The following is a 26,832-nucleotide window of genomic DNA, read 5'->3' on the forward strand; positions in this document are numbered from 1 at the left end:
AGAGAAAGCGTGATGGTTTGCAGTTAAAAGGGGTAATGGCAGGAGGTAATGAATATGGACAAGTCCAGTGCATTCTTCATTACAATAGGCATCGTGATGGAGAGAGAGAGAGTGATGCAGTCACAACCACAATTTTAATGACCATTTGCCATTCTGGTGTTAGTGGGAAGATATTGTTTAGTTGTGTATGTCACCACAGTTCTTTATCATCTCCTCCTTTGTGAGAATCTATGTCTTGAGATCAGTCGTTGCTTTGTGTGATGTCTTCCTGCAAGTCTTGTCCATTTCAAATACTCATCACTTCATTATAAAACTGACATCCTCTATATGCATTACATGCTCATGCCAGCACAGTCTTCTCTTTTGCATACCACTTTTGATATCTAATTTCTCTCTCAGTTCATTTGTTTTCTGTCATTCATCATCATCATCATCGTTTAACGTCCGCTTTCCATGCTAGCATAGGTTGGACGATTTGACTGAGGACTGGTGGACCAGGTGGCTACACCAGGCTCCAGTCTGATTTGGCAGAGTTTCTACAGCTGGATGCTCTGCCTAACGCTAACCACTCAGAGAGTGTAGTGGGTGCTTTTACGTGCACAAAGGCCATAGATATTCACTGCAGCATGTCCATTTCATTTCTTTCTAGTCATCACAAATCTTATACATTCAATGTCCATGTCTTACTATTGTGCAGCATCACACTTTTATGTACAAACATCATATAATCTATCCTGCATTCTGAGAGAGAAACCTTTTGTTAGTAGCAGTAGTAATTGTTCTCTGAACTTTTACTACCCCTCTATTACTATTGCTATTATATGCTTTCAGAACACCTGCTTTGACTGCTAATTAGGGAATCTACTAGCAAATGCTATCAAGTACTTCTGTGGAGCCTTCCAAGCATTTGTTGGAATTTATTTTACATGTTTTTCACTGCTAACTACTACTGTCTACTGTCAGCATGCATGTGATCCTATTGCCCCTCTTGCATGTCCATAGTTTACACTGGTTACACTGAATGGAATTACGACTGACTTCTTTTCTAAATATCAGTCCTGGCCTTTTCCCTGAGATTATTATGTTCTCTCTCTTCTTTTTTAATTTATTTACTGAGATTTTAATCTTTATGTTTTTGGATTTGGTTTGTAAGATTCTCTATGTGAGTCCATGTGTTGAAGCATATTTTGTTGTGCCTTGGGAGAGTCATTCTCTTTTGGTGCCTTATTATTTAACACACTCACCAGTAAGGTTTCCACTCATTTACTTATTTATTTTTCCTAAAATTTTCATTGCGTCTTGCAACCTTTTCAATAGTCGTTGACTCTGTCCGTTATCTGAGCTGAATTCTTTTTCTTCATGAATGATGAAGAACACAGTTCAGATAATGGACAGTCAACAACTATTGAAAAGTTTGCAAGACGAAAATTTTCGGAAAAATAAATAAGTAAATGAGTGGAAACTTTACCAGTGAGTGTGTTAAATAATAAGGCACTAAAAGAGAATGACTCTTCCCAGACACAACTAAATCTTTGCTATGTTTCCTTTGAATCTTCTTAACTCTAGGTTTTGCTTCAATACCTAGAAATTTCTTCTCTAAAGCTAAGAAAAGTTCTGATGGTATAGTCGCGACGTGAGCATTGAAGATAGAAGCTTTGTGGAAGTTTTAGAGAAATGAGTTGGGTACAATTAGGTCAAGTTATAATACAAACTTGATTGCTGGAAGAGAGGAAGAGAATTGTTGGACATATTTATTATTTCCACTGTATATCAGATCTTTTCATTATTTCTCAAGTTATCCAAATAACTAGGGGTTTGTGAATATTCGGTTTATTTACATAACTAGAAAATTTTCTTAACCCTTTAGCATTCTGATTACTATGTCAAATGTAATGCTTATTTATTCACATTGTTTTGAGTTAATCATGTAGTAATCTAGTGGCTTCAAGATTTTGAAGATGTGATTGTTTATTTTTAGAATAACGTAGTTGGATAGGTGTGAAATGCCAGATATAGCCAATTTGAATATAAAACAAGTATAATATTTTGGCCTGATATGGCTGGTTTAAATGCTATGGGTTAAAGACTGAATGAGCATAATTCACAGAAATTTTTTGGAAAGAATTGGTGTGGTTTGTGAGCTCCAGCTATTCAATATGAAGATTTTTATTGAAAAGGTTTATGGAAATTTTGATGAACATTCACTATTAAATGCATTTTGTCCAATGAAACAAAGCTTTCCTTGGCTGTTTATTCTTTGTGTTTACCTTACTTTTTCTTATATTATTCTGCCTAAGATTTCCCTTATACTAAAGTATTAATATTTCAATTAAATCTTGTTCAAAATCTCATGAGCTTATTACTGCTAAGAGATTTCAATTTGTCCATCATCATCATCATTTAGTATCCATTTTCAATGCTGGCATGGGTAGGATGGTTAGAAAGAAGCTGGCAAGGCCTGGAGCCAGATCAGGTTCTATTGTCTGTTTCGGCACAATTTCTACAGCTGGATGTCCTTCCTAATGCCAACCACTTTACAGAGTGTACAGGGTGCTTTTTATGTGGCACCAGCACCAATGCTTTTTACATGGTACCATTTCCGGTGCTTTTTACTTGGCACCATCACCAGTGCTTTTCCTGTGGCATCAGTGCCAGTGTTTTTTACATGACACCAGCATCATTGCTTTTGACATGGCACCAGCACTGACAGGGTGATCAAGAAACTTACAATACAAACATAGTATACCACTGCATAAAATTACAAATATTTGACTAACCCACTCCAGAACATAGACTATATTTTAGATTTATTGAAACAGATAAGCAGAAGTTTACAAAGAAACATTATCAGAACTCTTGTTTTCACTAATTTCTTTATATTATACAGGCATCTCCGACAATGCTCCTGTTGTGGTTACTAAATCATCTGATGATTGCTCATACTATCTAGAGTGGCACACAGCAGCTGCATGTGTTGTGACCAAGAAGAAGGGGGCTGACTGTCAAGTGGAAAATAAAATTGCTGGTAAGAGAGATAGTTCAATGTATTTTTGTCACATTGAAAGTAATGCTTCACAAAACCTGTTAATAGATAAAATGAAGGAACCACTACATAATCGTTTCAGTTGCTCAATGCAACCACCAGATCTTTCTCACCAGAATCTCCACCGTAATATGTGTTGTGGACTCTGAAATTCACCTTATGGTTTATATTTTGTTTTTGATATACTGAAGCATGGGTTGTGAAAGGGAGAGAGAGAGAGGATTGGTGTAAGGAAGTAGGAAAAGGTGGTTGTTAGTATGATTGGAAGAAGAGTTGACTATAGTACAAGTTGTGCAATCATTTCCAAGTTTGCAGTTTGGGTTACATAGATTTGTGTGTGCATGTATAATCATTATCATCATCATTTAACATCTGTGTTCCATACTGGCATGAGCTTGACAATCTGACAGGATCTGGTAAACCAGAGGACTGTCAAGCACCACCGTCGGCTTAAATGATGATGATACATATAGGGTAAAAGGGTATATATATATATATATATATATATATACATATATATATATATATATATATCATCATCATCATCATCATTTAACGTCCGCTTTCCATGCTAGCATGGGTTGGACGATTTGACTGAGGACTGGCAAACCAGAAGGCTGCACCAGGCTCCATTCTGATCTGGCATAGTTTCTGCAGCTGGATGCCCTTCCTAATGCCAACTACTCCGAGAGTCTAGTTGGTGCTTTTACGTGCCACCGACACGAGGGCCAGTCACACTGTACTGGCAACGGCCACGCTCAAAATGGTGTTTTTTACGTACCACCTGCACGGGAGCCAGTCCAACGGCACTGGCAACAACCTCGCTCAAATGATTTTCTAACGTTCCACCAGCACAAGTGCTAGAAGGCGACGCTGATAATGATTACGCTCAAACGGTGCTATTTACAGGCCACTAGCACGGAAGCCAGACAGCTGCTCTGGTAATGAACACGCTCGGACAGTGCTGTTAGTGCTCCACTGGCACAGGTGCCAGTCATCAAATATGGTTCAATTACGATTTCGATTTCACTTGCCCCAACAGGTCTTCACAAGTAGAGTTTAGTGTCCAATGAAGGAGAGGTTGGCATGGGTGCCAGTCGTCCGATTCGGTTCGATTTCGATTTCAGATTTTAAATTCACTTGCCTCATCAGGTCTTCGCAAGCAGAGTTTTTATTGTCCAATGAAGTAAAGATACGAACAAGTGAGCTGGCTACACATCTGGCAGAGGTCACAGATTATGCTCTCACTTGGCTTGCCGGGTCTTCTCATGTACTGCATATTTCCAAAGGTCCCGGTCACTAGTCATCGCCTCGGTGAGGCCTAAAGTTCGAAGGTCGTATATATATATATATATATATATATATATATATATATATATATAAGGATTTACTTTTCATAATGAGATAAAAAAACAAGGTTGTGTACATTATAGTACATTTATGAATAGCTGTAAGAGTATAATGTACACAACCTTGGTTTTTTTATCTCATTACAAAAAGTAAATTCTTATATTCACATGCTGATATATGACCTATGTTGAACCCCTTATTTGCATAATCTCCAAACCTGGAGCTTAACTATGGTCTATCCATAGCACTTACTCAGCATTACCTGAAACCTCTGGGTCTAATTGATGCCACTATCACTCATAACCGATATATATATATATATATATATATATATATATATATATATTTGCGAGTAAAAATAAATACAAAAAAGGTGGTTTTTTTGTATGATTGTGTATTGAGGAATATATTATTTTGTTTAAAAGAGTTCCAACACTGTCTGTTTTTTATGTTTTATTTATATTCTTGCAGAACTAATGTGGGGTATAGAATATGGAATATACAATATATAATATAATATACAATATACAATATAAAATAAAATAAAATAAAAATGGATGGCACCATGAAAGAAAGTATTGAATGTAGATGAAATATTGAGTGTTCAGTATAAAGGATCAAATATATAAATATATAAATATAAATATATAAAGGCGACTCGAGTTTCAGGGCTATTTCCCTTCGTCATGGCCGGTATGACAGACTTTAACAGACTTTTATTTTATTTTATTTTATATTGTATATTGTATATTATATTATATATTGTATATTCCATATTCTATACCCCACATTAGTTCTGCAGGAATATAAATAAAACATAAAAAACAGACAGTGTTGGAACTCCTTTAAACAAAATAATATATATATATATATATATATATATATATATATATATATATTTTCACAATCAAAGGATAAAGTATTTCTCCCCCACTTCAAAAATTCTTTGGTGTTTTCTTCCATGGAGAACTCATTTCTTTGTTTTATATGTATTAATTCTAACTGATTCGTTTTGAATGTTTGAGTTATACAAGAAAGTTTAATGATAAAAAATTTTTGCTGTGTTTGCACATCTAGCATAATATCAGTTTCTAGTAATATGAAAATACTTGTTACTGTGATAAAGGTAAAGGTTAAATGAAAAAAGAATTTTTTTTAATCAAACCATTTGTAATTCCAGTTAAACCAAAGCCCAGTTTTTATTTTTTAAATTTTTATGGGTTTCTTTTTTGTTACTCTTGAAAGGAAGAACATGTAGTATAAGAGTCTCAGCAGAAAACTGAGTTGAATCAAAATTGAATTGAAACAAAAACTTTAATTCAATATTGATACAAATACTATTTTTTTTTTAAATTAAATTCTCTGAGTTGTACTGTTAATTTTAGCTGTTATTTTCTTTTCTTTTTTTTTTCAATTTAATTTGATTTCCATATTCCTGTAGTTTAATGTTTTATGAAAAATGTCTCTTTCATCAATTCAAATTTTCATAGTAAAGAGAGAAAAAAAAATATCTTGAATTCCTTTAATCCAATTTCCATCTATTTATTACAGGTATCAGCTTCAATCTTACTCCACTAAGAAAATTGAATGGTTTTTATGAAGTTCATGTGGACAAGTACACCTATTTCATCAATGTTTGCGATAATGTTAAGACTGGTACTTGCAAACTCGATACACCTGCTGGAGTATGTCAGACCGAGAATGAGATGAAGTAAGTTTATTAATTATTTGTTTTTCATTTTACTTCCCCTGCTCCTTGTTCTTGAATTTCAAGATAATGGTGTGATGATGATAAAACATCATCATCATCATCATCATCATCATCATCGTTTAACGTCTGCTTTCCATGCTAGCATGGGTTGGACGATTTGACTGAGGACTGGTGAAACCAGATGGCTACACCAGGCTCCAATCTGATTTGGCAGAGTTTCTACAGCTGGATGCCCTTCCTAACGCCAACCACTCAGAGAGTGTAGTGGGTGCTTTTACGTGCCACCGGTACGAAGGCCAGTCAGGGGTACTGGCAACAGCCACGCTCGAAATGGTGTATTTTACATGCCACCCGCACAGGAGCTAGTCCAGTGGGACTGGCAACAAACTCGCTCGAATGTCTTTTCACGTGTCACTGGCATGAGTGCCAGGAAGGCGACGTTGGTAGCGGTCACGCTCAAATGGTGCTATTTACGTGCTACCGGCAAGAAAGCCAGACAGCTGGTGCTCTGGCAACGATCACGCAAGCCGAGTTTAGTGTTCGATGAAGACGTTGGCATGGGTGCCAGTCTACAAATTTAGTTCGATTTCGATTTTGCTTTCACTTGCCCCAACAGGTCTTCACAAGCCGAGTTTAGTGTTCGATGAAGACATTAGCATGGGTGCCAGTCTACAAATTTAGTTCGATTTCGATTTCACTTGCCCCAACAGGTCTTCGCAAGCCGAGTTTAGTGTTCGATGAAGACGTTGGCATGGGTGCCAGTCTACAAATTTAGTTCGATTTCGATTTCACTTGCCTCAACAGGTCTTCGCAAGCGGAGTTTAGTGTCCAAAGAAGGAATGTTACGCGTAAGTGGGCTGGCTACATCCCTGGCAGGTGCTCATGATGAATATAGCGATGCTTATGATGATGGCAGTGATCCTGATTACAATGACGGTGTTAGTGATGATGATGGTAATGATGTGTTACATGTGAAACATTGTTCACCATCGTATGCATATTGCTTCCTTATGTTACCAAATTTAGAACACCAATCCAGTATCCTGACAGCAGGTGTACTATATAATAATAAGCAGTCATTTCATTAGCTTGCAATGCTAATCTCTGTTAATTTAGCATTCAAGTGTGATTGAATACATTTATTAATATACATTGTACCATGTTTGTATAACTCAGTTCTCGTGGACAATTCTTCTGATGTGAGGGGATATAAGATATCAATATTTGGAATGGAATATTTATGTTTTTACCAAACCACTAAGTTACAGGGATGTAAACAAACCCTCACAGGTTACCAAGCAGTTGTGGTACACACACACACACACACACACACACACACGTGTGTGTGTGTGTACATACATATGTTTATGTCGTGCACAGACAAGATGCTGAATGCACTTTTGCTAATGGACAAGAAGCTGAATGGGCACAATGCCGAATGGACATAAAGCCGAATGGGCATAGAGCTGAACACACAACAGTAAAAAAAATATTCTTACTTACATAGTTTAATGACCAATTTACCAATCTGGCACTTAAGATTTAACAAAATGAAATTTCAATTTTCACATCTTATCCATCTTGTCCATTCAGCTTCTTGTCCTTTGGCAAAAGTGCATTTGGCATCCCATCCATGTACCATTTATGTATATATCTATATATATATGTGTGTGTGTGTGTGTGCACACGCACGCACGCGCGCACACACACACATACACATACACCTGCTTCTTTCACTTTCTATCTTCCAAATCCACTCAGGGCTTCAGTTGGCCCAAGTCTAGTAGAAGGCATTTGTTCATGGTGCCACACATTAAGCCTGAACTGGGAACAATGTGTTTGGAAAGCAAACTTCTTATCACACAGCTACACCAAAAAAAAAATATGCATTTTCTAATTTTGTACTTAATTTGTTGTTATTTTTTGTTCTTTTTCTCCGCCAGAGTATCCAAAAATGTTGGCCATGCCAACAGTATTCTAACATATGAGGATGGAATTTTGAAGTTGATCTATGAAAATGGTGATAAGTATAACACTGACCCTCCTATTGCTCGAAGAAGTGTGATCACTTTTGTGTGTGACACAAAAGCCAGTCCTGGAAGACCCGAGTTTATAAAAGAGTCAAATTCTACCTACTGGTTTTTGTGGTACACTAAATTTGCCTGTGTTTCACATCCAGTTGAATGCACTTTCACCGATGAACAAACCCATGAACAGTATGACCTCTCAAGGTAAGTGAAACAAATTTAATGTTCGTGTTGACTGAGATTATGAGAGTGGTTGAGCATTAGTGGTGGTGATGGTTGCATTTCAGTGACTGTTTCTTGTGATGTCAATGTTGAAATTTGTTCTTGTGTTGATGGTGGTGGTAGTTGTGTGCAACCACCTAGATATAGGCTTCAAGATGAGCTGTAGAGGGTTGAGTAACAAGAGAGATAGTTAGTGGGAATGGAAACGAAACTAAGTGGGTCCTGTACCCACCTATTTTTAATTGTAAAAACAATCGTTCTGCAAAAATAAATTATCAGGCACAGGAGTGGCTGTGTGGTAAGAAGCTTGCTTCCCAACCACATGATTCTGTGTTCTGGTTCTGGGTTCAGTCCCACTGCGTACCACCTTGGGCAAGTGTCTTCTACTATAGGTTCGGGCCAACCAAAGCCCTGTGAGTGGATTTGGTAGACGGAAACTGAAAGAAGCCCATTGTATATATATATATATATATATATATAAAATTACGTATATATCTATGTGTATGTCTTTGTGACTGTGTTTGTCTCCCCCACTGTCGCTTGACAACTGATGTTGTGTTTATGTCCCTGAAACCTAGTGGTTTGGCAAAAGAGGCCGATAGAATAAGTACCGAGCTTACAAAGAATAAGTCCTGGGGTTGATTTCTTTGACTAAAAGGTGGTGCTCCAGCATGGCCACAGTCAAATGGTTGAAACAAATAAGAGTAATAGAGTGCCTAATAAACATAAGAAAACAGATTTAAACAAAATTGGAAAGATAAAAAAAATGATTTATCCTCTAGTGCTAGTGATACAATGTAGGATAAAGAATACTCTTCTTGTAAGGGGCAAAACAACCTCTCCTGAACTGGTGTTATTATAAAACAAGCCCAATATACTCTGTAATATAGTTGGCAAATTAACAGAGGTAAAGTAGGTAAGAGAGGTCTTTTTTAATTTTGCTGAGAACAAGACAACCTCCCTAGAGCAGGTGCCATGATAAAATGCACCCAATACACTTGAGAATGATCATTCAACTATAGAAAACACATCACACATGAAACTTAAAAGTAAGGCATAGTCAGTCCCCAGTCATCTTAGAGAGTAGTAACTTTATATAAAGCCAACTCAGTCCATAACAACCTAACTCAGCAAGCATAGAAAATCAGACAAAATTGTTGATAATGATGAATATGAGCAATGCCACAGATGAAGATTTCAGTAACAAAGCAAAAAGTTTGCTAAATTTGCTATGCCAATAACAATCTCTGCTCCTCTGGATTCAATGTCCCTCTCTGTTCACCAACACTTAACACAATTTGATCCTTGCTTTTCCTTCAACCATTCTTGTTCTAAATATATAGTTAAAATTGTATCCTGAAGTAGAATGAATCAGTAAGTAATAAGCAGTGACTGCATTCCATACCACTTGATAACTGAATATAAAAATAATTATATATGTAGATGTTGTATAATGATATTTTATGTCATACTTTCAGTCTCACAAAGATGTCAGATAACTGGGTTACTACTGGAATTGACGCACCTGTACAGAAGTATTATATTAATGTATGTCGTTCACTGAACCATGTACCTGTTGGAACTGGCTGTGATGTTCATTCTGCAGTATGCTCTACAAAGTTTGAAGGTGGCAAGGTACATTCCTTTTTTTCTTTGCTTTGCTTTAGCTTAAATTCTCTAGTATCTACAGTCAAGGATTATTAACAATAGATATTACATGATCAACATAATATTTATAGTTTTAAATATAGTCTAATGGTGTAACAGATAATCTCATCATCATCAAACGTCCATTTTTCCATATTGGCACAGGCTGGACGGTTTGACATGAGCTGGCCAGGCTCTGATTGTCTGTTTTGGTATGGTTTCTACTGTTGGATGCTCTTCCTAATACTGACACTTTACAGAGTGTACTGGGTGCTTTTTTGTGGAAATTATATTTTTTTTAATGACTCAAATAGAAGAGAAAGAGTTGTGCCCATAAGTACTTTCAGGGCCTTTGAAACTGGTGGAGGGAAGAAAGATGATTATCCTCAGAGCAGAGACCTGGCTCAAATGCTTTCTCTAGCCATATGTCTTTCCTAATGGCAACCACTTTACAGAGTGTACTGAGTGCTTTTTATGTGGCCACTAGCACTGGTGCTTTTTACATGACACTAATACCAGTGGGGTTGCCAAGTAACTAACAAGACAAAGACATCTTGGATGGGAGAAGTGGTACTGAGGGGAGTGGCTTTGTATAAGGCAAATTTCCCTAAAGACATCCAAGAACCAGCTGATAGTGTTAAACTGTGCAATATATAAAGTCCAACACACAACAACAGGCCAAACTTCCACACAATTTCTGTCTACTCAATTTCAATCATAAGGCTTTGGTCAACCTAGGGCTGTGGTTGAAGATGTTTATCCAGGTGCAAAAGGATTGAATCCTGAAATGTATAGCAAAGAGAACTTATTAACCTCACAACCTCACAACTATGTTTCTGCTTATAATGCATCAATATAGCATCTTCTAATTTAGGCACACTTCTCTCACTCTATCTCTCTAACTATCCTTCCTCTCCAACAAGGGTAGCCAAGTATCTCCTCTATAGTACGGCATCTATCTCAATCCCTCTATTATACTCTGACTTCTTGACTGGTACAAAGCCACCCACCTCAGTACCACTCCTCCCAGCCAAGAGGTTTTTGTCTTGTTAGTTACTTGGCAACCTCACTGGTAATAGTGTCATGTAAAACGCACCAGTGCTAGTGGCCACATAAAAAGCACTCAGTATACTCTGTTAAGTGGTTGGCATTAGGAAAAACCTGGCTAGAGAAACCATGCCAAAGTGGACACCAGAACTGGGTAAAGTGGTTGGCATTAGGAAGGGTAACCAATTGTAGAAACCAACCCAGAGCAAGCTTTGGAACATGGTGAGGTTTTTTGGCTTGCTAGCTCCTGTCAAGCCAGCCAACTCATGCCAGCATGAATAACAGACATTAAATAACAATGATAATGAGTCCTGCACTATACAACACTCACCATAAATAATTCAGAGTTACTATGATAACTTCCTGTGGGGAACTCACATGCATTAACGCTATAAAAACTGTAGCCCAATGGCCAAGCTCCCTCTTAGCATATTATTCTGTATATTTTCATTCAGAAATGTCTAGTAAGTATATATTTGAACGAAAATATATGTTCACTGTACTCTGAAGTATGTCACTTAATTACTTACCCAAACTACTTCGTTCATAAGGTTATTCCCACTTTCTATCATTAACTATCAGTAACTATCATTTTTATTAGTAACTTCATAATAAATCATGACTAATCCAAAATAATAGGTGTATTTATTCTTCTTTATATACAGATTCAAAATAAATAATAAATATATTTTTTACATGGAAATTGAAAAAAAAAATGTATGTTAAGAGGTTAAAGGCCAAAAAATACTTACACTCTAATTAGCCAATGATTCTCCAGAGAACAATTGAGACAGTTGAGACAATATTTGGAGCCATTATGCTGTCTGCTCTTATGCTTACACTTTTTTTTTATTTTCAGTGTTTCCTGTTTAGATTTATATATTTCTTTATTTTCACAGGAAGTGATTGCTCATGAAAACCTTGGAGAAGTTGTTAAAGGTCTTGTGAAGAAAGGGGATAACATTGTATTGGAATACACCAATGGTAAAGCATGTCTGGACAGTGGTTACACACTGACCAACTATTCCACAACAATCCATTTCCACTGCACAAAGAAAATAACAGTAAGTAAAAGAAAAGTTGAAATAGGATTCATTGTTGTGGTTTAACCTTTGACCAACCTTTACTGAACAGGCCTATCCCAAAAGGTTTTCAAGCTATGCCCGTCCCGTTATTAAGGTAGAATGTATCCAGAACAATCTTATCTTGAATGTTTCTCTCCTTCCATTTTAACACAATACAATATAATTTGAGAGAGGTTTTGAAACTATTTCTAGCAATTTAAGGGTTATTTCATTCCCAAGTTTACATGATCTGACCTATAATCATTCCAACCATGTTCATCTTGTCTTCTTAGGGCTCTGTGGAACTACATTATCTAATGTTTTCTTACTTTAATTAAGTTTGTAGGTGTATATTTGACTGCTGTTTTTAACAGGATGGAATACCACATATGAGCTCCTTCTTGGCTCATTTTGTTTCACTCTGGAGTTGTACATTCTTGTATATTTTACTTAGTGCATCTCTTATCATCTTTTCAGCAAGTATAGTGAGGGCTATGCTTCATTATTCCTCATTGCATTATTGTTCATAGTTGGCTTTTGGTTGATCCCTGCATTAAATATGTTAATATTTATTTGACTATTTTATTGTGTATTTTGTGATGATGTATATTACTGAAGTTTGCATGGCTTAGTGGTTAGAGTAATTGGCTTATGATTATAAGGTCATGAGCTTCATTCCCAGAAGCATGTTGTGTCCTTGAGCAAGACATTTTATTTCACATTCCTCCAGTCCACTCACCTGTAGTTCAAAGGGCCAGCCATGTCACATTCTGTGTCATGCTGAACCTCCCTGAGAAATACTCTGTGGAGTACTCTTCCATTTGCACATTAATTTCATAAATGGGCTGTTCTGTTGATCAAATCAACTGGAACCCTTGTCATCATAACCAATGGAGTGCCTTTTTATACTACTGGTTTTTATACCAAATTATTTTTGAACATAGGCGCAGGAGTGGCTGTGTGGTAAGTAGCTTGTTTACCAACCACATGGTTCCGGGTTCATTCCCACTGCGTGGCACCTTGGGCATGTGTCTTCTACGATAGCCTCGGGTCGACCAAAGCCTTGTGAGTGGATTTGGTAGACGGAAACTGAAAGAAGCCTGTCGTATATATATATATATATATATATATATATATATATGTATGTGTGTATATGTTTGTGTGTCTGTGTTTGTTCCCCCAACATGCCTTGACAACCGATGGTGGTGTGTTTACGTCCCGTAACTTAGCGGTTCGGCAAAAGAGACCGATAGAATAAATACTAGGCTTCCAAAGAATAAGTCCTGGAGTTGATTTGCTCAACTAAAGGCAGTGCTGCAGCATGGCCGCAGTCAAATGACTGAAACAAGTAAAAAGAGTAAAAAAAAAAAACATTCTGATGTAAAGGTGGAAAATGATGTAGTCCATTGGATAGCATTTGACAAATTTCACACTTGTAACAGTCTTAGTGTTATTGCTGTTAGTTGAGGTAGTTTCCACCTTCCATTTGTAGTATCTTCATATTCTGTCAGTAGAAATAAAAATTTAAAAACACTTATTTTACCCCATCATGACTAATTAAATAGCTGACATATTGTTCACTAGTTTAATGCTACCGTCTGATCTTTGAGTGCCTTGATCAGAGTCCATTAAGTTGCAAGCAATTGGACAAGGTCTCTAGTCTGTGAATAATTCATTTTCTCGATGCACTGATGCCTATTACAGCAAGTGGTGAATTTTTCCCCAATCCCTATCTACCTACTAGTCTTACAGGCCCTGCACAAATCATAGGCTCTACCAGAAAAAAAACAGAGAAATAAAGGAAGACCAACAGATGAATTAAGAGAGAGAGAGAGAGAGAGAGAGATCCTGTCAATTTAAAGAACTCTGAAATTTAAAATAAAATAAAATAAACATTTGAAAAAAAGACATTGCAAAGAAACTTTCTCAACTTTTCTATGGTTTGATATCTTTAACAGGAACATGGTCCAAGTTTGTTAAGTATCAATTCAATATGTCATTATGTATTCTTGTGGAACACTCCAGCTGCATGTGTTCAGACCAGCACGGAAAGCAATCAGGAGAAATGCTCCATAAAGGACACCAATTCTGGTTACATTTATAATCTGCAGCCTTTGATAAGAGATGGATCTTACAGTATTGTTTCACAGTCTCATAAATTCTATGTAAGTGTATTTAATTTTTTTCAACTAAAATTTCTCTTTGATTTTTTTCTGTTGTTTAAATCCAAGATCCCTCATTGAATCCAAATTGACGAAAGGTGTTACATAATATCCCTTTACTTAGTCTATCACCAAGTTTAACATCATTACCTCACTATTGGGTGCCTTTAACAAGTCCATACACAGTTGAAAGAATTTGAACCAGGTTTCCATGTGAAGGCCGTTCAATATCTCAATGTGCTGCTTCTTATCACAGCAGCCTACAAGTAAATTTCTCACTCAGTTTCCTCCCACTAGCATTGTAGGTCCTGTTAAGAAGTCCTGTGTATTGTTCATTCTCTGTTTTAAGCCATTAAAAGCAATGTGTGTAAAGAGAATGATGATATTGAGAAATAGGTACAGGGAACAAAATATGTGCATTCTGTAATACTCTTAAGTATGCTTGTTTGCTCTTATGTGATGGCTTATTAACACAAACACATCTGCACATTCAGGCAGGCACTGACCCATCCATGTAGACAGGCACTGACCCACTCATACGTTCAATCAATCCAGTAATAGTTATCATCATTCTTATTTTCAGAATGAATAATGTATTGAGAAGGTCATTTTGTTGTTAAAAATCTATTTGAATCACTAATAAAAAATTTAGTTGTGTTGTATTGCTGGTTTAGTTAATGAAACCTTAGCATGATTACCAATATTCGATAACTTTTGACGTGACCTGACATGTACTATAAGCTCTTGGTTTGGCACACAGTCTTTAATCCTGTTGGAGAAAAAACAAATTTCATTTGAAATATTCTTACTTACATTCTTTTCTACTCTTGGTACGAGGCCCAAAATTTTGGGGGAGGGGGCCAGTCGATTAGATCAACCCCATTATGCAACTGGTACCTAATTTATCGACTCAGAAAGGATGACAGGCAAAGTCGACCTCGGCAGAAATGCATTTAAAAAAGTGAAAACTGTTACATGACTATAATACCAAATGGCAGCAATGTCACATGGCTTCTGTGTTTCATAGCCACACTTACACATATCCCTTAAAAATACTTTTTCTGTATGTTTATTTTTTTCTGGTTTCAGTCATTTGATTGTGGTCACACACGGGTTTAATCAATTAAATCAACTCCTGAAAGTTATTTTTCTCAACTGCTCTATTATTTAACTCAACAAATTGAAAGCAAAGTGATCTTGGATGGAATTTCAATTTAGAATGTAAAGAGCCATTTCCAAAATACCACAAATATATTGCTTTTGTAGCTAAAAAAATAGCAAAAGGAATGGTTACTTAAATTTTTGCAACTGTTTATGTGTTAATCTGTTTGTTTATCTGCCTCCAGTTGAACATTTGTGCACCTGTGAATTTGCCTGGCTGTACCATGTCTGACAATTCAAAAGCATCAGTTTGTGAACAAGTCTCAAGTACAGTAACTGGTCTGGCAGCTGTAAGTACTGAACTAGAACTGACTGACAGACATTTACAGCTGGTCTATGCTGGAAAACGTTTATCTGATGGTAAGATTTAAAACTTTTTGTTTTGCAAAATGGCCTATCATATTTACTACTACTATATTTCATCTGTTGTGGAGGCGCAATGGCCCAGTGGTTAGGGCAGTGTACTCGCGGTCATAGGATCGCGGTTTCGATTCTCAGACCGGGTGTTGTGAGTGTTTATTGAGCGAAAACACCTAAAGCTCCACGAGGCTCTGGCAGGGGATGGTGGTGAACCCTGCTGTACTCTTTCATCACAACTTTCTCTCACTCTTACTTGCTGTTTCTGTTGTGCCTGTAATTCAAAGGGTCAGCCTTGTCACGCTGTGTCACGCTGAATATCCCCGAGAACTACGTTAAGGGTACATGTGTCTGTGGAGTACTCAGCCACTTGCACATTAATTTCATGAGCAGGCTGTTCCGTTGATCAGATCAACTGGAACCCTCGACGTCGTAAGCGACGGAGTGCCAACAACAATTTCGTCTATGTCCCAGTTTTTTTTTCTTCTGTACTTATTTTGTTATATAGTGTACATATGTGAGGTGGGGTACATGGCTGGCTGGGTGCAAGAATGATTGTGTGGTTTGCCTTGACTTTCAAGTAGCTGTGGGTTTGATTCCACTATGCAGTATCTTAGACAAGTGTCTTTTTGATTCATTCAAGCATTGTGAGTGATAGTGGGAAAAGGAAAACTGTGTAGAAGCCCATCAGGCTTTTCTTGTTTATAATTCTGGCACTTGTGCCCGCGGCATGTGTAAGAACTTTCGAGCGAGATCGTTGCCAGTGCCCCTGGACTGGCTCTTGTGTGGGTGGCACATAAAATACACCATTTTGAGCGTGGCCGTTGCCAGTACCGCCTGACTGACCTTCGTGCCAGTGGCACGTAAAAAGCACCCACTACACTCTCTGAGTGGTTGGCGTTAGGAAGGGCATCCAGCTGTAGAAACTCTGCCAAATCAGATTGGAGCCTGGTGTAGCCATCTGGTTTCACCAGTCCTCAGTCAAATTGTCCAACTCATGCTAGCATGGAAAGCGGACGTTAAACGATGATGATGATGAATTTGTAGACTTAGTTCATCAACCAGTTGAAAATGACTGCCTCACTTTTGGGTACCTATGGCAAGTCCATACACTTTTGAAAGAATTGGAACTAGGTCTCCATGTAAAGACAGTCCAATATCTCACTGTGCTGCTTCCTACTGCAGCAGCCTACAAGTAAATTTCTCACTTAGTTTCCTCCCACTAACATTGTAGGTCCTGTTGAAAAGTCCTGGGCATTGTCCTTTCTCTTCTTTAAGCCATTAAAAACACTGTGTTTAAATAGAATGATAATATTGAGAAATAGACACAGGGAACAGAATATGTGCATGCTGTAATACTCTTAATTAAGCATGCTTGTTTGCTCTTATGTAATGGCTTATTAACACAAGCACATTTGCGCCTATTACATGTGTTCACATGTAGTATGTGAATGCATATTCACATACTGCACACACATACAGACAGACACAAACCCATTGATACTGCGGGTGTTTATGAATGAAAGCAAAGTCACCTAATACATTTGTTCTTTGTAATACTTTTGTGCCAAATTTTCTTTATTTCATTTTCTTTTTTTGTTTCCATATCTTTGATTTGCTTTTTTCTCTTCATTCAGGTTCACTTTTCAAGGTAACAATTATTTTTGTCTGTGCCAAAGAGAAAGAATTGGGCAGTGTCAGTTTGGTGAGAACAACTAAGAGCAACTACATATTCCAGTTTGATACTCCTCTTGCTTGTCCACCACAGACAGTCGATTGTGTTGTTCAAGACCGTCTTGGTAACCAGTATGATTTGTCCCAACTGACAAAGCAAAATGGCAACTGGGAACTTCCTGTTGGAAATATGAAGTACATCATCAACATTTGCTCACCAATTAATAATTATACAGGCAATACAACTTGTGCAGGTAAATTTTAATTAGTTATTTGTAAACAGGTGAGGTTCAATGGCTGTGAGATCTTGTTACTCCACCCCCAACTAAACAGGATTATGATGAAAGGTATCCCAGTCTTGATCATTACATCTTTTTCATGGTACCATTATCTAATGTGTCCTTCCTTGTTTTTTAAGATGATTGCGAAATCGTGATGGCACAGCGATGACCCAGCGTTGCCTTCCTGGCACTTGTTCCAGTGACACGTGTAAAGACATTCGAGCGAGATCGTTGCCAGTGCCGTCAGACTGGCTCCTGTGCAGGTGGCACGTAAAATACACCATTTTGAGCGTGGCCGTTGCCAGTACCGTCTGACTGGCCGTCGTGCCGGTGGCACGTAAAAGCACTCACTACACTCTCGGAGTGGTTGGCATTAGGAAGGGCATCCAGCTGTAGAAACTCTGCCAAATCAGATTGGAACCTGGTGTAGCCATCTGGTTCACCAGTCCTCAGTCAAATCGTCCAACCCATGCTAGCATGGAAAGCGGACGTTAAACGATGACGATGATGATGATGATAATGATTGCTTGACTTGATAAAAATATATAGCATGTAATCATGGCTGTTGCCAGTGTCATGTAAATAGCACCCATGGAATCATAATCGTAGCCATTGCCAGTAGCATGATCTTCAAATGTTGGGCCTCACAGAGGTGAGGGATGAAGTGGTGAAACATCATGTTCAAATGTTGGGCCTCACAGAGGCAGTGACAAGTGATCGAGACCTTTGGCAATGTGCTGTGCTTGCGAAGACTTGTCAAGCCAAGTGAAACCATAGTCATGACTATTGCCAGTGTCATGTAAATAGTACCCATGAAATCGTAGTTGTGACCATTGTCAGTGTCATGTAAATGACACCCATGCCAGTGGTATATAAAAAGCACCCATTATACTCTTGGAGTGGTTGGTGTTAGGAAGGACATCCAGCTGTAGAAACCATGCCACATCAGGCTGGAACCTAGTGCAGCTCTCCAGCTTACCTGTTCCAGTCAAACCGTCTAACCCATGCCAGCATGGAAAGCAGACATTAAATGATGATGTTGAAATTTGCCTCAAATTACATCCTATCATGCAGTGGGGAGGTCTTTCGCTGGTTCAGTGGTTTAGGAGGTTAAGGAAGGATAAAGTATGTTACCCTTTAATTAATAACTTTGCTTCTGCAAAAAAAAAAAAAAAAAAAGCCTCCCTTACCTTATTGTTTTGAATCCATATATAAAGATTGTTCTGGGTTAAAACTGAAGTAAAATGAAAATGCATGATCGTAACTGTACTATTGTTATCTTCTCTTTAAAATTTTCTGAAACCTACCACAACTCATTCACAAATTTTTTTCTTAATCATGCTAACCTTTTGTTTTTATTTTGTATATATAAACATACTCAGTTTTACTGTGGGTTAGAATTCAAGTTAATGAGGACATGTCATCAACAATTAGACCATTGTGATTTTAATTCATTTTCAGAATATCTCAATTCCTAATATAGCCTTTTATATACAGAATGAGGAGTTAAGTTATAAAGAATCTCAAATGTATTTACAATGTCTTTATATTTTAAGTTTAAAGAATAGCTGTTTTTATTCTGAAGTGTCTCATTGCAATTAATTGGAAAATATTATTGCTAGGCATGTGGCACAACTACGTTCAAAAGCTTAGTGTTCATTAACTTAAATGCTAATAATTTAAAACTTTTTTGATTCATAATTGCTTTCTAAGAGCCACTTCATTTAATGAGATATTTCTTTAATATTCAGGTAATGTTGGTGGTTGTCAAATAGCTCCAGGCCGAGGAGAATATAATATGGGTTATGTTCAAGGCAAACCCATTGCATTATCAGATGGAACTCTGAGTTTACGATATCGCAATGGAGACCTGTGTCATAAAGGGACTGACAAGCAAAGCCATCGGAGCACTCGCATTAATTTCTTTTGTAGCACAGTTGAGGTAAGTATTTTTAGTTACTGTGGATTTTTTCCAGAATTCCTTAGCTGAGAAGTGCTTCTGGGAGGGATTACCTGTTCAAGACAAATTCTTTAAGCATAGACAGACCCATCCAAAATGCATGAGGAGCAATAAAACCATTCTGCACACACTCATTCTGTGTCCAAACATTGCTGACTTGGTGCATTATATCAAGTCACTGTTGTTGTGTAAGATGGATCCTGCTGTTGGCTAAACCCATTGTGAAGATCACTGCCATTCTCTTTTGAGTCGGCAGTTTTCCTTTCTGTCCAGTGGTTATGTTGAAAGAGGTTATATTGTGGATAAGGCTGAAAGGTTTGAGGATAGGCACTTTCCTCTTTAGTCAAGTTCATATCGATTTCTCATGTACCACTTGGAAGAGAAGGTAAATGTGGCGAAAAGAGTGTTCTTTTCCAGTGAATTTCTCAAAAAGATTAAAGTTCGTTCAATGGAAAATATAGACTATTGGATAGAATGACTTTGCAGTATTTGATCTAGTTCTCTGCACCCCGAGTTCAGATCCTATGAGTGTTGTTAACTTTGTCTTTCATCATTCTAGACTTGATAAAATACGAGTATACTGCAGATGGTAATTCTTATTCTCTCCCTTCCTTTTCTCCTTCTCTTTTCCATCTACCCACTTCCGTCTCTTTCTTTCTCTTTCTCTTACTCTAGATAGATAGCTATGTTGTACTGTGAGAAGAGCTACAGGGGATTACACAAACAGCACCCTCTCTCAAGAAATGGTGGAAGGATTATTGAGAGACTAATAACCTTTTCCTATGGGCAGGGGATAAAAAAAATTGATGCTCTACTGGAACTGTCCACATAGGGATCAATGTGCAGCAGAGTATGGAACAGAAATAAAAAAATAAAAAATTTAAACCCCAAAAATGTTATTTGAAAAATATGCTGCCTGAAAAATACAATTTCTTTTCTTTGTTTTCTAGCATTTTATTTCTTTTGGGAGTGAAACAGAATTCTGTGAATATATATTTACCTGGAGGACACCAGCAGCTTGTCCTATTAAGGTGATTGCCATTTTCTTTGCTTTCCTTCTTTTTATTTAATTTTCAGTCCTTGTCTGTTTTTCTATACCAAATATATAGGATTGAGAGTGACTGAAACCTTTAAATGCGGTGCCCTAAAGTGGCCAAAGTCTAATGGATAAAAGCAGTAAAAGAATTATCATGATTATAGGTACAGGTTTGGCTGTGTGCTAAGAAGTTTGCTTCCTACCCACATGGTTCCAGGTTCAGCCCCACTGCATGGCACCTTGACAAGTGTCTTCTACTATAGGCTGACTAAAGCCTTGCAAGTGGATTTGGCAGATGAAAACTGAAAGCAGCCCGCTGTGTGTGTTTGTGTGTTTGTTCCACACAGCTGCTTGACACTAGTGTTGATGTGTTTACGTCCCCTTAACTCAGTAGTTCAGCAAAACAGACCAATAGAATAAGTACCGACTTAAAAATAAAAAATAAAAATTACATTCTGGGGTCAATTCATTTGACTAACAGTTCTTCCAGGCAGTGCCCCAGCATGGCTGCAGTCTTAATGACTGAAACAAGTAAAAGATAAAAGATCATGTATGAAATGTAATAGATTTGGAAATCAGAAACACTGAGCTTTACATGAAATATCATTGATGTCCAGCTGTTGTTCTGAGAGAGATATTTTTACTATACAACTACTGTTTGTACAGAGCATGCAGCATTATCTCTGACAGTAGTCACAGCAGTCAAAGACTGGTGTTCAGTTACTGTTTTTAGAGTGATACACTAACTACACAACTGCTGTTTGTACAAAGCGCTCAGCGCCAACTGGTGTTTGACTGCTGTTCTTAGAGACAGATAAGAGTTAGTTATAACACAGTCACCGTTTCATATTACAATTCACTCAGCATTGTAATCCAACAGTAGCCACATTGATCATAGCTTATTCACTTACATGTGGTGGTCGTTGTTGCTGTTGTTAGCTCCAGGTCATCTGTGAACTGGCCAAGTATATCTAGGATTTTATCATCCAATGTTTCCTTCCCATTTTTAAAGCAGTAAAGCTGTGATGATTTGGTTACTATTTTGTAGTACATTGAATGATAATATAGTGGATCTTTAGAGATGGTTGTCTTCCTCATTTTGTGTCCATGGACTGCATCACACTCTAGTGACTGCTTTGGTATTGTTTCTATGACTGGATGCCTTTCCTAGCTCTAACCTACTTCATAGTTTGTACTGAAGCCTTTTTTCATAGCACCTGCACTATTGAGATTGCAATGCAGCTAGAAAGGCTATGAGCCCTTAGTGGTGGGGTTAGCTTTATGCTAGATGAAGGGTTAAAGTATGAGGGAAGGAGCTGGAGCAGAACAGGCTTCTTGCTGTAGAGGAGCTATATTCTTTTACTTGTTTTTGTCAAGTGACTGTGGCCATGCTGGAGCACTGCCTGAAAGAAATTTTTTTTTTAATTCAAAGAAATCAACCCCAGGACTTATTCTTTGTAAGCTTAGTACTTATACGATTGGCCTCTTTTGCCAAACTGCTACGTTATGGGGATGTAAACACACCAACATCATTTGTCAAGCGATGGTGGGGGTGGGGGCAGACACACACACACACGCGCACACACACACACACACATATACATATATACATACATATGATGGGCTTCTTTCAGTTTCCGTCTACTCACAACACATTGAGTATTCACATTTTAAAAGAGAGGGTGGAAGTAACTGGATGGAGCTAGAAAGAGATGGAAATAGTGGTGATGAAGTATCTGAGTGGATCCTCAAGATACGAAGTGAATAGGAATGAGTGGAGACAGAGGAACCAGGAATGTGGCTGAGTGGAGGCCACAAAAGTGTTTGAGGGAGTGGGAGATGGAGAATGGGTGAAAGGAGGAGATGTAGGTGACAACTGTAATGATTGGGTAAGATTGATAAGGAGTGGGTGATGATCAATGATGTGCGAGTTGGGTGGGGTAGGAGGAATAGATGACTGAGAGTGCACAAAAAGGTGGAGAAAGCAGCAGAATTGTATGATGAGAGAGAGAGAGAGAGAGAGAGAGAGAGAGAGAGATGATGTGGTTGGGTAGGTTGTGAGAGGGGTAGGGAGAGGCAAGCCTAATGCAAGAGGGGAGTGGAGGAAAGATAATTTGATGGCTCTGTAAGTGGATGGGGTGGGGGTTGCGTGGGGGGATCAATGGAAAATGTGGCTGGAGAGAAAATTATTAATGGATGAAGGATGGATAACAAATGAATTGGTTCTGGGTAGTAAGGAAAATAAGTTATATCAAAAAAGAGCTGCAGTTAGGGAGATGCTGTGTGGTGGAAGTCTTAAGAAGGAAATTGGACAAAGGACCCAGTTGGGCATGTTTAATCTTTGGTTAGTTGTGACTCGATACCTGTCATTTTGTCAGCATCCAATCTTTTTTTTTTTTTTTTTGGCAGGTAAAATGTCTCTAGATATATCTTATCTAGTGTGTCCTTTTATTTCTAAGATACTAAGGTGTGAGAGGTGAGAGATTTTGCTGATATTTCTTGCAGGTCAAGCTATATATGGACACTAGGTGTACATTGAAATCTTATTCAGTCAGTTTCAACTAAGGTTTCTTTATGTGATGGATGTCATGAAGCCTTCAGGCTCTATTTTACTATTGAGGGTACTAAGTTCTTATCTCAGGGTACCACCCTGAAGAACTTTTAGTCAGATGAATCAAACCCAGTACTTATTTTTATTCTATCGGTCTCTTTTTGCTGAACTGCTAAATTATGGGGACATAAACAATGTAGCAATGGTGGGGGACAAAGACACACACGTACATATATATATATATATATATATATATATATATATATAAGAAAGAAAGATGGCAAAGGAATAAATGATTATCTTATGAACTTCGTTAGCATACAGCTGTTTCTGTTATAAGATGCAGTAGTCTTGTAGTTGAATGTCTGAATAACAAATTATAGCTTCAATGGAGCCTTGAATATGAAGTGCAATTTATTTCGGAAAGATTAGATAAATTGCACTTCATATTTGAGGCTCCAATGAAGCTATAAAGTATTATCCAGACACTTAACAATGAATCCACTGCATCTTATAGCAGAAACAGCTGTAAGCTCATGAAGTCCATAAGATAATCATTTATTCCTTTGTTATCTCTCTTTTGATCCTTTCACATTAAATTGGTCATATCTGACCCAAATATTCTACGGTCAGCTACATGGGTTGAATGATTTGACCAGAGCTGGTAGAGCCATGGGCTACAGCAGGCTTCATTGTCTGTTCTAGCATGGTTTCTATGGCTGGCTGCCCTTCCTAATGTCAACCACTCCACAGAGTGTACTGGGTGCATTTTATGTGGCAGCAGCACACACACATGCAACAATATCTCAAACAGACAAATGCAGCCTCCGTTACAGACTGTCAATAGTCATAGAAAAGGTTGCAAATGGCAACGAAAGAGTTTTGACAAACAAAAGCAAAGCAAATTAAACAACCAATGAGTTAGTTGGATATTTAGCCAGTTGACTAATAATAATGGAGTGGAATTGAACCAGAGTGTGTGTGTGTGTGTGTGTTAATTATATTAGCATAATGACTCTCCTTAGACACATTTGTATATTTTTTTTAAATGCTTTTTTTTCTTTCATTAAACTTTTCTTTTTTTTGCATGTCTTTCTAGCGTATCACAGGCAAATTTTGCAAAGTTGTCGACCCTTTGTATAAAAATGAATTTGACTTGAGCGTGTTACGGAAATCAACTGATTATCATGTAATTGGCGGCGGCTATGATTTTTTACTCAATGTGTGTGGATCTTTAAACACTGAACTAGAAAACTGCAACAAGAACACTGGATCTGCAGCCTGCCAAACACGTTCTTCAGACCCGGCTTTCGTAATCAATATTGGTAAGAAAATAAACAGAAATACTACCACTACTACTACTACTACTACTACTACTAATAATAATAATAATAGTAATAATCCTTTCAAATTAAGGCACAAGGGCTGAAATTTTGTGGGGAGTGGGCTAGTCAATTACATCGAACCCAGTGTTTCACTGGTACTTAATTTATCGACCCCGAAACGATGAAAGGCAAAGTTGACCTCGGCGGTATTTGAATCCAGAATGTGAAGGCAGATGAAATACTGCTAAGCATTTCGCCCGGTGTGCTAACAGTTCTGCCAATTTGCCACCTTATTAACAATAATAATAATCCTTTCTACTATAGGTACAAGGTCTGGAATTTGGGAGAGGGAGATAAATCAATTACATCGACCCCAGTACTCAACTGGTACTTATTTTATCGACCCCAAAAGGATGAAAGGCAAAGTCAACCTCAGATTAATAATAACCCTTTCTGCTAAAGACATAAGACCTGAAATTTGTGGGGAGGGAATAAATCAATTACATCGACCCTAGTGTTTCACTGGTACTTAATTTATCAACCCCAATAGAATGAAAGGCAAAGTCGACCTTGGTGGAATTTGAACTCAGAACATAGTAACAGGCAAAATGCTACTAAGCATCTTGCTTGGCATGCTAACGATTCTGCCAGCTCACTTCCTTGATGATGATAATGATGATGATGATTTCAAATTTTTCTACAAGGCCAGCAAGTTTGGGGAGGGGTTAAATTGATAACATCGACCCCAGTGTTCAACTGGTTCTTATTTTATCAACCCTGAAAGGATGAAAAGGCAAAGTTGACCCTGACAGAATTTGATCTCAGAACATAAAGACAGACAAAATGCTACTTAGCATTTTGCCTGTCGTGTTAATGATCTAGCCAGCTCGTCGCCAATAATAATAATAATAATAATGATAATAATCCTTTCTACTATAGGCACAAAGCCAGCAAGTTTGGGGAAGGGGACTAGTCGATTACATTGATCCCAAGTTCCTGACTGGTACTTATTTTTTGATCCTGAAAGGCTGAAAAGCAAAGTCGACCTTGGCAGAATTTGAACTCAGAAAGAACATAAAGATGGATGCCACTAAGCGTTTTGCCTGGAGGGCTAACGATTCTGCCAGCTCACCGCCTTGAGGATGATGATGATAATATTAGTAATAATAATAAGTGCAGGCATGGCTGTGTGGTTAAGTTTTGCGTCTCAACTACATGATTCTGGGTTCAGTACCACTTTGTGACTCCTAGAGCAAGCATCTTCTACAACAGCCCCAGGCCGACCAAAGCCTTGTGAATGGATTTGGTAGAGGGAAACTGAAAAATGCTTGTTATGTGTATATATGTGTGTATAAGTGTGAGTAGGTTGTGATTCAGTTCAATTTACCCTCAGTGCATATGATCAGAAGTATCCTAGCCATTGTCATCTTGCCTTTCATTTTCTTATACTGTATCCAGGGTTAACATTATCTAGTATGTCCCTTTACTTAAAAAAGGAGGTTGTGTTTGTGAGCAAAATTATTATTTCTAATAGACTGAGTGACTACATAATGGATCTTCCATCAGTTTTGATTATGCGCAGTCAGTTGTTTGATTAAATTAATGTGCAAGTGACTAAGTATTCTACAGACAAGTGTACCCTTCGTGTAATTCCCATACCACACCAGTGTGACAGGAATTGTGACAAGACAGAAACCAAATCTTCCACAACCTGAGTCATTAGGTAAAAATACATTAGCATTTCTGAGAGTTTGAGAATTGTGTTTCCCTCTCCACTGATACTTGATAAGAGCTGCTAACAGTAACATCAACAATTATGAAGTTGAACCAGTAAGGCAAACTATATATGGTCACTTGACCTGTTATCCAAGATAAATTATGCCTGAAAAGAAAATAGAGATGGTTATGGCTTGAATGTATTGACCAGGGCTAACTTAGTAACTAAACATCAACAACAATTATTAACTAGGAGTAGAACCTGTTGGTAGTGAGGCAAGCACTGAGAAGAGCAGAGTATTGTATTTTACCCAAAAAGGCTTGTTGAAGCAGATTTTCTATAGCTAGGTGTCACTAATCCTTTCCTGTTTTCCAAGTAAAGTATTTTTCATACCACCGGTCTTTGTATGTTAAATGTCACAAACTAAGGTCATCATCTTTTGTACAAGTGTTTCTAATGTGGAGACGCATACACACACACACACACACGCTGGTGAC

At 37.7% G+C, this 26,832-nt stretch overlaps 1 protein-coding gene across 1 annotated transcript in view; it reads left to right on the forward strand.

Moving 5' to 3' along the window:
- The window catches only part of LOC106881233 (cation-independent mannose-6-phosphate receptor), a 164,924-nt gene that overhangs the window by 72,978 nt on the left and 65,114 nt on the right, over nucleotides 1–26,832 (forward strand). Inside the window, exons 11-21 of the mRNA XM_089358692.1 lie at nucleotides 2,888–3,025; nucleotides 5,945–6,104; nucleotides 8,048–8,335; nucleotides 9,832–9,988; nucleotides 11,947–12,111; nucleotides 14,070–14,276; nucleotides 15,620–15,794; nucleotides 17,429–17,719; nucleotides 19,498–19,688; nucleotides 20,657–20,737; nucleotides 24,393–24,618. Coding sequence (XP_089214818.1) covers nucleotides 2,888–3,025; nucleotides 5,945–6,104; nucleotides 8,048–8,335; nucleotides 9,832–9,988; nucleotides 11,947–12,111; nucleotides 14,070–14,276; nucleotides 15,620–15,794; nucleotides 17,429–17,719; nucleotides 19,498–19,688; nucleotides 20,657–20,737; nucleotides 24,393–24,618 — 2,079 coding nt within the window. The remainder of the gene's footprint in view (nucleotides 1–2,887; nucleotides 3,026–5,944; nucleotides 6,105–8,047; nucleotides 8,336–9,831; nucleotides 9,989–11,946; nucleotides 12,112–14,069; nucleotides 14,277–15,619; nucleotides 15,795–17,428; nucleotides 17,720–19,497; nucleotides 19,689–20,656; nucleotides 20,738–24,392; nucleotides 24,619–26,832) is intronic.

This window comes from Octopus bimaculoides, chromosome 10, assembly GCF_046866305.1.
Source record: "Octopus bimaculoides isolate indiv1 chromosome 10, ASM4686630v1, whole genome shotgun sequence".
Taxonomy (NCBI): Eukaryota; Metazoa; Mollusca; class Cephalopoda; order Octopoda; family Octopodidae; genus Octopus; species Octopus bimaculoides.